This window comes from Macrotis lagotis, chromosome 2 (assembly GCF_037893015.1).
Source record: "Macrotis lagotis isolate mMagLag1 chromosome 2, bilby.v1.9.chrom.fasta, whole genome shotgun sequence".
NCBI lineage: Eukaryota > Metazoa > Chordata > Mammalia > Peramelemorphia > Peramelidae > Macrotis > Macrotis lagotis.
Window position 1 is genome coordinate 296,455,000 of NC_133659.1, and position 12,801 is coordinate 296,467,800.

Genomic DNA, 12,801 nt, shown 5'->3' on the forward strand with positions numbered 1-12,801 from the left:
AGAGTTTTCTGAATATATGTTAAAGTCACACTATTCTATGACAGATATACCCATGGAAATAACAATATTTAGGTCTCTGAGGGAGGAGAAGAGAATAAACATTTTTATGAAGTACATACAATGTGTCCCATACCTACTATATATTTGTCACCATGTTAATCACCTTACAAATAATATTTCATTTCAACTCACTTGATGAATTTCAACATTTTCTGAGCCATAAATAAGATAGAAATGTCTCTTAAGTTTATTTATCTTTCACCATTGCTATGGAAGATGTTCCTTGTCTTGACAGAATAAAAAAACATTCTCTTTAAAGACATGGTTCTTCAAAAGGTCTTTGGTGGTAAATTGGCATTGGACTAACTGTATCAGACCCCAGGAAATGACAGCACTACCTAAACGGAATCTATAGTCATTGAAAGAGATTGGCCTTGCCATTCACAGATGATGAAAATTTCATGCAACCCAATATTTGGTATGTGATTTAACAGGCAACCCAATTAGTTAGTTTCTTAATGTGAATATATTCATGGATTTTGGACATGAGATATATAATGAGATAGGCTCAGATTTTAATAGAATGTTAATACTTGACTTAATCAGATTTGGAAATTCTGTATATTAGGCATTTTCTTGTTTTGTCTCCATATTCCCAGTGTTTTGTATATGGTAGGTACTTGACTATTAAATGGAAATTTGCTTAATGCTTCACATTCCATGTTTTTGATGCAGGTAAGACAAAATTCTTGTCAGTTATGGAATATATTGATCTCATAAGAAAAAAATTCAAGGAATTCCAAAGGCAATGAATGGCAAGGTTGGTTTTGCATATGATTCCAATGAAAACTTTGAGTGTGAAAAATAGCATTAAAAACAGCACATGGAATATGGAGAATCAACTGTATGACTTTTCCAACTTTAGAAATAGCTCAAATGACAAAGTTAATGTTGGCAAAAATTGATAGTATAATAGATACAGTTCTGGACCTGGAGTCAGGAAATCTTTCAACCTTTTCAGTCATGTCTGATTCTTCATGACCCTGTTTGGGATTTTCTTGGCAATGATACTGGATGATTTGCCATTTCTTTCTCCAACTCATTTTACTGGTGAGAAAATAGGTGTCTTAGGAGTCAGGAAAACCCTTTTTAAAATGTTGTCTCAGATACTTAGAGCTGTATAATTCTGGGCAGTTCACTTAACGATTTTCTGCCTCAGTTACTTCAACTATAAAATAATAGCACCTACTTCTCAGGGTTGTTCTTAAGTATAAAATGAGATGATATTTGTGAAGTGGAGATTCATAATAGAAGATTAATAACTCCTTCTCTGTGCTGATGTTCTCCTAAAACACTCAAGCAAATTCCTCTATGAGATACATCTGGAGAAAAATACTTTTAACTGAAACCAGAGGTACATCTTTTAACTTCAACCACATGATACTATCCTTATCTTTTAAATTTGAAGTAAGTTTTGTTGCTATTTATTAGGTATGTGGGAAACATTTGATCCATTTGAATAGGGGGGAGTAAGAGAAATGAATAACATGAAAATAAACTTTCTTACAAATTTTGGTTGGTTTTTTACTTAGGGTGTGGTCAGACCTACTGGTGGTTATGCAGTAATGTTGAACTGGACGATGTCTTCTATATATGGCCTGAAACCAGGAGAGGTAATTTTTTTTGTTTTCTATTTTGTCTATTGAATTATTTAAAATATGCAGTTGGGGAAGCAACTAGGTGGAACTGGATATAGTTCTCCAACCCTGGAGTCAGGAGGATCTGAGTTCAAATTTGAACTATACTAGTTGTGTGATATGCGCAAGTCACTTAACCCTAATTGCCTTCCCCCAAAATAACAAACATAAACAAAAGATACGTTTCCCCATATATTTTGGGGTTTTTCCACCTATTTTATCCCTATTATCTCTCATGTTCTTCCATTTCCATTAAATATAAAGGAAAAAAGGAGAGGGGGTTAAGAAAGTCAGCAAAACTGATGAATGTATTGGACAAAAAATGCTGACCGAACCTAGGTAACTATATATGATCTTGGGTAAGTTACTTAATCTGTTTCAAGCCTTACCTCCTTCTTCTATAAATTAAAATAAAAGCACCTACCTCCCAGGATTGTTGTAAAGATCAGATGAGATAATGATTTTCTCATTTGTCTCATTGTACTTTTAAACTAAAAAATATTTTAATGCTCGGGATCATAATCAATCTTTTAACAATTAATCAGTAAAATTAATAAACATTTATTAGTACTGTGGATCAGTGATGTGCTAAGAGCTAGGGATACAAAGAGACCAAAGTCAGTATCTCTCCTCATGGAGATTATAATCTAAGGGGAAGACAATATATAAACAAATATCTACAAAGCAATTTATATACAGGATAAATAAGAAATAATTAACAGAAGGAGGGCACTAGAATGAAGAATGATTAGGGAAGGCTTCTTATAAAGGTTGAGATTTTAATTGGAACTGAAAGGAAACTAGGGAGGTTAGCAGTTTGAGTGGGGGATGGAGAATATCCCCTCTATGGGGATCAGTATTACTGGATCAGAATATATAGAAGTGACTAAGATGCAAGAAGACAGGAAAGGTAGGAAGGTACTTGCTCCAGAAGGGTTTTTAATGATAAAGAGAACATTTGATATTTGTTCCTGGATACAATAGAAAGGCACCAGAATTTACTAAGGCCTGTATCTCCGGAAAATCACTTTTGTGAATGAAGATCTCTAAGAAGACCATGTCATCAGGGAGGTGATGTCATGACAAGCAAGTGAATTGGATTTCAAAGAGGGGGTTTGAGTTAAGTCACCAGCCTCATTTTCTCCTCCAGAGCCATCTGGGTTCAGGGGCCAGATATGAATCAGGAAAACTGGAGATGGTCCTGGATTTGAGGCAATCATGGTTAAGTGACTTGCCCAAGGTCACACAGCTAGTATGAGTCAAGTGTCTGAGGCTGAGTTCAAACTCCTGTCCACCTGACTTCAAGACCAGTGCTTTATCCACTGCACCATCTAGCTGCCCTCTACTGTCCTCTAAATTCAGAAAGGTAGGAGGTAGAGAATTTTTAGGGGGAAATAAGAAATTCTCAATTGTACATATTGAAATTATATGCCTACTAGAAATCCAGTTAACATATCCAAAAGGCAGGTTTGGATGTGATATTTTAGATCAGAAGAAATTGGAATAAAAAAACTAGACTTTAGAATCATCAGCAGAGAGATAACATTAAAACCATGGGTACATATGATATCACCAAGTGAACTAATATAGAGTAAGAAAAGAAAAGGGTCCAAGATAGAACCTCGAGGGACACTTAATACTGGAGACAATGATCTGGAGGCATATCTAGGAGACAAAGAAGGAGTGGTCAGATAGGAAGGAGAAAAATGAAGACTGAGAAAATACTATAAGATTTGACAATGAAAAGATTATTAGTAACCTTAGAGAAAGTTTTAATAGATTCATCAGGATATCTTATATATGAAAGCATCTGCCACAGTACACCCTGTGGTATCTCTGCCACAGCAAAGGAGTGGGGACAGGTATCTTTTCATATTTCTTTTTTGGGAGATAATTCTGTTCTTTCAAATTTTGCAACATTTTTATTACACTATTGTTTTTTGATCCATTTACACTATCATAATCATTATATATATATTTCATAATCCTACTTACTTAACTTTACTTCATCTGTATCTCTCTTTTTTCTCTGTATTCATTTTAGTTTTTTCAACTTTTTTCAATAAGCAATTTTTTTTCTTTTTCTTCTTTGTCCTCTCATTGGAAAGGAAAAAAAAACAATCCTGAAAATAAACACAAAAAGTCAAACAAAAGAAGTTAGAACTATAGTTTATTATGCAGTGGTATAATTCTTATTTTATATTCATGGTCTACAATTTGTTGAGCCATTTCTCTATGAATAGGCCTATACTCAAATACATTTGTTTTCATATTGCCTAAATTTATCCATGTCCCTCTTCATTCTGCTTCCTAGAGAGTTATCCCTTATTATATTTAGAGGGGGGAAAGGGAAAAGACAACCATTATTTATCAAAATATTAAAAAATATAAAAAATACATGTGATATTTCTTGAATCTCACATGCATGAGTCTGTATTGTTCTTTAAAATTTTGCAATATTTATTTTTACATTGTTCTTTGGCCATTATTTTATCCATCTCCATCATCATAGCCAATAGACTTCTTGACTGCTTGCTTCACTTTGCATTAATTCATACATGTCTTTCCAAATTTCTCTTTAATCATAATATTCATTTTTTCTTATAATACTACTCCATTCCATTCACATACCACAATTGATTTTGACATCCCCTAATTGATTACATCAGTGTTGTTTCCAAGTCTTTATTACCAAAAATATGGTGCAATAAATATTTTGGACTATGAAGTCTTTCTTGATGTCAGTGACCTGGAGTGGTTATGGGGAATTTTTTAAAATTTAAGGCAATGGGGGGCAGCTAGGTGGTGTAGTGGATAAAGCACCGGCCCTGGAGTCAGGAGTACCTGGGTTCAAATCCGGTCTCAGACACTTAATAATTACCTAGCCGTGTGGCCTTGGGCAAGCCACTTAACCCTGTTTGCCTTGCAAAAACCTAAAAAAAAAAATTAAGGCAATAGGATTACATCACACATCTGGGCAATTATTAAGTGTCTGAGGTCACATTTGAACTCAGGTCCTATTGACTCCAGGGCCAGTGCTCTATCTACTGTGACACCTAGCTGCCTCAGTTATAGTGATTTTTAAATCCATAGGATAAGAAATCTCTTTGAGTCTTTCTGATTTTGTCATTCTCTTATTCTCTAGGTTTGGTGGGCAGCTTCTGACCTAGGATGGGTTGTTGGCCATTCCTATATTTGTTATGGACCTCTTTTACATGGAAACACAACTGTTTTGTATGAGGTAATATATTGAAAATGATCATTAAATGTAATTAAATATTATTCTTTAGAAATATCTCAGGGCAATTTTAATTTATTAAATCTATTAAAATGTAAAACTTCATTAGGACATTTGGAACATTCTGCAGAGATTATAGTTGTTGAAAACAACAAATAATGTAGAAATATTTGTGTCCTGTCTGAATTAATGTGATTTAGTATGCATACAAGTCAACTAAAAATAGAAGTCATATTCTTGCTTTATCGGTTCATGAAAATTATTTACAGAAAGGAAAGAGTTTTGGTTGTAGTTGTTTTTTTGTTCAAAAGAGGGGAGAATTCAGAATATCCAACTTTTTTGCCTAATTTCCCCTATATTAGAAAGACCTATTCCTTGAGAGCATGTCAGGCCTAGATGCATGACATATTAACATAACTTCTCCAGTCACTATTTTTATAGGATCTCCATGAGAAAACTAATTGACAATCATGCTATCCTCTCACATTTAATAAGAGGAAGGGAATTTTGCGATGGCGTTAGGAATTGTCCTGGAGAGAAACAAGAGGAGATACTTTCTAGTATTTCCCCCTGCCCATTGTTCTCTAAGAGATACTGATTTCTTTGGGTTAAGTCAGGAAATTTCAACTCTTTTCTCTTCAGGGAAAAAGGATACCAGGCTAGAATTATATCTACCTACTCCCTTTAATGTTATTAATCTAGGGAAATGTGCTACATCTCTAATTCTCCATGATCTGTCAAGCATCATATATTCTAGCTAAAATGTGATTTTCTATGTATGATACATGTTTTCCCAAATCATAGAATCTGTGTCAGGACATCCTGACCTTGATGTCCAGGATTTTTCAAATTATTTTGATAAATCTATGTTAATATATCTCTAATATAATTAATGGAATTTCTATTAGAATTAGAATATATTCATTTTATTAATATTTTATTAGAATTAGAATATAATTACTAGAATATAACATACTTTTAACAATGGTCCTGTCCTCCCAGGAGGTCTTGGTGGCCCCTGAAATATATGTATTTGTTCTTGTTTTAAGAAAACATGTGGAAGATTTTCCAGTTTACTCAAAGTCTCTGACTTGCTACCAAATCCCTAAGTGAAAAACATTTGATTCCAATGACAACAACTTCTATAAATTTGGTGTTAACTTAATGAAGGGGTTTTTGTTAGATGAATTGCCTATCTTGCAGTATTGATGGTGGCATGGTTGCTATGGTAAAAATGAGGGAGGAGGAATACCATATACAAATATATGCACATATACATTTATCCTCATGTTTTTTTTGGTTTGGTGGACAGGATGCATATAACCACTTTCACATACACATACACACTTTATTTATACATGCAGTATAGATCCACGTGTCATTATGTGTAAACATTCTCAACTTCCAGTAAATTTTTCACCTTGTGTCATTGTTCTTTGATAAGTATTTTCCCCTTTTGTTTGAATATCAGGGAAGAAATATATCAGAGAAGATCCATTTTTTTGGTGGGGGGGAAGAGAAGTGAAATGAAATAAAATACTGAAGAAATCCAATTTCTTCTCACAGATAAATCTAGCCTCTGGATTTATAAATTCTATCTATGTAGCCTAGTGTCTGGTAAATAGAAAATGCTTGATAAAAGCTAATTGGTTAATTGTTCTACTTCTTCATTTGATAATAATAGCTAATAATAAGGAGCATATATGTAGAGCTTTAAGATTTGTCTAGCTCCTTACAAATATTCTCTCATTTGATTTCAGAATTACCTTGGGAAATAGGTACTATTGTGGTTCCCCATTTACAGTTGAAGAAACTCAAGCAAAGATCTAGTTAGCTGATTTGCCCAGGGTCATACAAAGTAATAAGTGTCTGACTTAAAAATCTTACTGACTCCAGATCTTAGAGCTCTGTCTCTTTTGCTATCTAGGAATCTGTAGAAAGCCTTAATTTTTGGTTGCTTTCCTCCTTCTTAGTACATTCACATTTTCATAACCCATAATTACCTTCATCTTCTACAGTCATAGAACACTTGGACCAAATAAAGGATTTTTTTTTTTTTTTTGCTGTCCTTGGACTTATTTTGTGTGGTGCATTTTATGGTACATTTAAGGTTAAAAACTGATAAAATTTTGGGGGAAAAGCCATAAAAATGAAAGAATTCAAAGAGGGTAAAATTAAGAGTATTTGGTTATATGTTATGTTTTCATGGAGTTCTAGCTGCATACTTTTAACAAGTCAGATTTAAGATTTTATAACAAAGGACTAATTTTTTCTGACTTGGATACCTTATATCTTGAACTAGTTGTGTGTGCATGGATGTGTGTGATTTTCTCTTTTTTTATTCTCAACAAATTTAGGTAAGGGTTGACTATACAAATAGATTAAATTTTTGGCTTTTATACAAAGGATCATGTTTTATTTTAAAGTATTACTTGCACAGAATTATTATTATACCAAAAAGTGAAATTGGAAAGTTGAGACAAATCTTTTAAAGAGATGTTTCTTTAATGACTTTTGATAAGATGTTAATTGTAACATTTTGAAATGACAGGGGGGTGCTCCATGAGGGCAAGATATGACTGTTTTTATAATCCCTCATACCAAGAAAAGTTTTGACATTTTTGAATAGAGTTTTATTGTATTTTAAAAATGTTTAAAACCATTCTTAGGTCATTGGCCATACAAAAATATATTGGTTAGGTGATGTAAATACTGTATTTTTTTCTATGCTCTTTTGTTAATTTTCATGAGTTCCTTTCAGGCAAAATGTCTGAGGCAATAAAGATCTGTCTATAATAATCTTCTACCATGGAATGATACACTCAATTTCTATACTTAAATTAGCATTGTATTTTGCACTAATTGCGAAAGCATATGAGAAACACATGTCATTTTCAGTATTTTTTCCTGTGCCTCTCACATCTTAGCCAGGTTCACCTACCTCTCACCTACCTGGGCTATTGAAATATTACTTTCATTTGGTACCTAGTCTCAAGACTCTCTCTACTCCCATTCACTTTTTGCCAGATTAATATCCATAAAGTGAAGATTGTGTTGTTCCTGTAATCCAGAAGTAACTGAGTATTTTAAATAAAAACTAAAAGAAAATAATCATGCCACATTGCTTTTAGGTTAAAGTATAAATTCCTGAGTCCGCACTACTTATCTTTCAGGATTATTGCACATTAGTCCAACTCATATATTTTATTCCTACAGTCACAGGCTATTCCTGGTCATGATTATTATCCTGTGCTTTTTGCACAGGCTTTCCTTTAGGCCTAGAATATTTTTTTTCATCTTTTTCCTTTTAGAATTCCACTTCCCCTTCAAGGGTAATTCTAGTACCATCATCTAAACAAGGCCTTCCCAATTTCAAGTATTTTTTCTACCTTTCCTGTGTATTTTCTTATAACCTTCTTTAATTTACTTCTCTTTAAACATATATATATATATATATATATATCTCCCCCCACCCTGGAAGCATGTAGCACCTAAAAAGTAGAAACAGGCTTATTTTACTTTTGAAATCTTTGGTATGTAGCACTACCCCTAGACACTACTTGCTTGTTTGAATTAGCCAACAACACAATCTTGCATATTTTCTAACTTTGCCTAAAGGCTTTGCTGTCCTACGAATCCAGCCAGTTAATGATCTGTTGTGTTTTTATTATGTGGTGTTATATTATGCTTTGTCATATCATGTCAACTAGGTGGCAAAATGGATAGCCAAGTCTGGATTCAAAAAGACCCGAGTTCAAATTTGGCCTAAGACACTTGCTAACTGTGTGATCCTGGATAAGTTATTTAACCCTGTTTGCCTTAGTTTCCTGTTGAACTGGAGAAGGAAATGACAAGGTACTCCAGCATATTTGCCAAGAAAACCCCAAACGGGGTCACAAAGAGTTTAGGTATGCGCCACTGAATTAATGAATAATAGCAATAGATTAGATTGTATTATATCTCATACATTATTACTATATTATTTACTTATATAATTGTGTGTTTGTGTTACCATGAAGGTGAAGCATCAAATTTTCTACAGATAGGAACACCAAAGGTCACAGCAGTTAAGTGACTTGCCCAAGGTCACACAATTAATAAGTAGTTGAACTGAATTTCAAGCCCAAGTTCTCAGACCCCAAATAATAGTCTAGCAGGGGGAAAGTGCTGAATTTTTTCAATTCACTTAAAGATCGAATTGAAGACCCACGTTTAAATCTGACCTCAAATATTCAGTAGTTGATTCTCCAGACATCACCTAAATGATGTCCTCTTAAAGAGCAAAGAACAAAATATAACAATGAATATACAAGTTGATGTCTTAGATGTGAATTTTGTAATCTAGGTCTCCTATCCATTTTTTAACTTGTCTTTGTTGTGAACTAATGGTCTAAACTCATTTCTGCTCAACTGCTGTCCAGTTTTCTCAACAGTTTTTGACAGCTAGCAAGTCCTGCTGTTAACTGGTATTTGGGGGTTTATCAAATGCTACTTGGCTGTTTGCTTCTGTATGTTGTGTATACTATTGATTCTCTTTTATAACCAGCCCCAAATCAATTTAATGGTTGGGCACTGCTACAACTGTTTTAAAGAGTTTTGCAGAACACTACGAAGTTCAGAGACTTGCTAAGGGACCCAAGGTCAACTTGTGTCCAAAGTAAGACTTGAAGCCAGGGTTTCTTGGCCAGTACCCACTCAAAATATAAACGAGGTAATAACTAAAGGATGTTGTGAGATCCATAGAATAAAGATACTCTCTAACTGATGATTATAGTTTAGTATTCTTAGTGGATGCAACCTTTTACCTAGACCTTGAAGGAGACAAGCAGAATCTTAACAGAGATGAGGCAAGATATCTAGCATCAATATGAACAAATTCATAATAAACAAATATATAGAGGGGTGTATGTTATTGGGGTATAATAACATCTAGTTCAGTGGAGATGAAAAATTTCATTTTATTTTTTTAATTTTTAAAAAATAGCTTTGCCAAGAAAACCTGAAATGGAATCACAAAACATTGAACATCACTGAAATAACAACAAAATATATTTACTTGTATTATATTATATACATGATTACTACTATATAATCTATTTATATATTTGAATGTTTGTTACCTGAAGGTAAAAGCATCATACTCTCATTCCACAGATAGAAATACCAAATATACTTGTATATTCAAAGGTCGCAGAGGTTAAGTGACTTGCCTGAAGTCACCAAGTAATATGTAGCTGAGCTGAATTACCAAACCCAAGTCCCCAGACTCCAAATAATAGTCCAGCAAATTCTGTTGATTTTTTTCAAACTTGTGTGACTTTGGGCAGTCATTAGCCCTACCTAGGTTTCACTTTCCTTGTCTGTATAATATAGAATTTGGACTAGATGACTACTGAAGTCTTCCCGAGTTCAGATCTGTGATTCTATATTTGCATATTAATGTATCATAGTAGTTTAAATTAATGTGAATTTTTGGACACCTTTTTTTATCCTTTATTCACTGAAGATTTCCATTTCTCAAAATCTATTTTCTTAAAGTGGTAGGAGATAGCTTTCCAAATTATTAAGTGCTTGAATCTTTCTATATATGTTTATGAAATAAATGTCTTCTATTGACCAGGAAGTTCCAATATAGTTTGATTAATAAGCAATTGATTTTTCCTTTTTTATATATGATATTAAAAGGGAAATTTTATATTCTAGACATCAATAAGCCTGTGTCTCTATTGACTATAAGAGACTGAAACAACTAGTAATTATTAATGGGAAACATTTATTTCCCAGAATATTGTTCTTTGAGGAGGTTCTCTTCTGGGATAGGGAAGAAAATATCTCCATACATGATGTTATGAATGATAAGAAAGCACAAGTGCATGATTATCTAAATTATATTTAGTCCTAACTTTCTGATGATTGATAAGCAATCATTAATTTATTTTCCATGTGATACATGAAATTTCATTACTTCTTCCTTGTTGAGAAGAATTAGCCACTTCATTTATTTATTTTGGAGAGAGTCATTTTGTGCAAATACATTTGGGATGTATGCCATGGTGACTGCTCACGAAAACTCAGGTCACCTTGATGTCTCATAATGACCAAGATGGCTTACTTGATTTTAAAACAGAGTTTCTCATTACAGAATTCTTAGAATATCTGTCAAAATAAAATGGATTTAGGAATTAAGCATCAATGAAATAAATATTTTCATCCATACTGTATAATTCTAGCCAAACTAATCTGATTTAGCAGTTTGGGGGGGGGGGGCCTCAATTTTTTAGTAATAATGATCAAATTAAATAACTAACTGAGATATCTATCCACTATAGTTTACCCTAGAGAAATCTAGTCATAACCCAAAATGCTGTTTGCTTTGCAATTCATGTTTTCAATGATTTTTTTCATTATTTGTTTTTAAAGGGCTAAAAGTAATTTTCAAGATAAAGATTTCCATTTTAACTAATACAATATATCCCCAGTTTTCTCTAGCATATAATTCATATAATATACATATATGCTATACTATACTGATATATAATGTGATCTATAACAACATATAAATATTTCTTTCAATTAGTATGTTATTTAAACAAATTAAATAATAACTGAGCATTGTTTATCAACCAATGAATGCTATCTTCTCACAATCAACCTGAGAAGTAGGCAAAATATTATTAATCTATTTTTTGAAGAAATTAAGGTTCAGACATCAAATCCATGATTACAGAACAAAAACGTTGTAGTGTGGCTGATAACAGTAATAGTAATAATTATAATATAGGATGGATCTTTTAATTTGCATACATTTATATATGTTATCTCATTTGATTCTTACAATTACTCTGGGAAATTGATGATATTGTCGACCTTTTACAGGTTAAAAAAAAACCAAACACTTGCCCAAGGTAACTGAGCTATTGCCTGAGAAAGGATTCCAACTCATTTCTTACTGACACCAAGTTGAGAGCCCCATTTGTTGTGCTTCTCATGTCTTTTAATATATTGATGTGGTCTTTCCCCCATACTGTACCTTCTCCTTAAGGAAATAAAAAGGCAAGGGACCTATGACATTTGAGCTCTTTTCAGGTAATATCTTACCAAGTTAACTTCTTCTGAATGTTTAAATACTGCATGACTGCATCTACAACTAAATGTTTAACAGAATTCTTTGCATTTTTCCTCTATATCCATGGATTACTACACAGAATCAAAAATAACATGTAAATTATCCTTCCCATCAGTACAATTAATGAAGGAATGCTTTGGGTGAGAAATAATGATTAAGTCACACTTTTATTATATTACAAATACATTTGAAAGAAGCAAAAGTCTTTTTTTGGCAACATACATAACAAAATTACAGCTATCAAATTATGAGTCTGCTTTTGTTTATAAAATGATCATTTAAATATAAATGTTCATTTATAGCTTTAGTAAATAAAAATGTGCATCTCTTTCTTATTGTTTGAAAGTAACACCAAGGAACCAGTTTTAATAATCTATGTTTAATCATTCTTTATGCATGCATTAAGGCAGAGGGGTTTTATTAAATAATTGACTATAAAGATAAAAGTAGAAAGAGAATAATCATTCAAAAATTTGCTAATTGGCCTCTACTGTAAAGGTTTGAAATGATCTTGACAAATGCAAATCAATTGAAATGGAAAAATATTTTATTAAATGTCATAGATAAATATATACATATGTGTGTATATGCACCACACATTACAGACATATATGTCTATGTGTGTATACTTATATCTATCCCAAATGTTGAAGTTTTGAAGATTTGTGAATGTTAATATAAAACTGTACCCCAGGTGAGGATTTTTCAAGTAGCTGGTTTCTTTTTCAGAGTGCAAGTTG

At 32.7% G+C, this 12,801-nt stretch overlaps 1 protein-coding gene across 5 annotated transcripts in view; it reads left to right on the forward strand.

The window, feature by feature from the left end:
- Positions 1-12,801, forward strand: part of ACSS3 (acyl-CoA synthetase short chain family member 3) — a 276,057-nt gene that overhangs the window by 102,444 nt on the left and 160,812 nt on the right. For all 5 annotated transcript variants that reach the window (XM_074226517.1, XM_074226518.1, XM_074226521.1 and 2 more), the window contains 2 exons: positions 1,593-1,673; positions 4,843-4,938. In XM_074226517.1, coding sequence (XP_074082618.1) covers positions 1,593-1,673; positions 4,843-4,938 — 177 coding nt within the window. The remainder of the gene's footprint in view (positions 1-1,592; positions 1,674-4,842; positions 4,939-12,801) is intronic.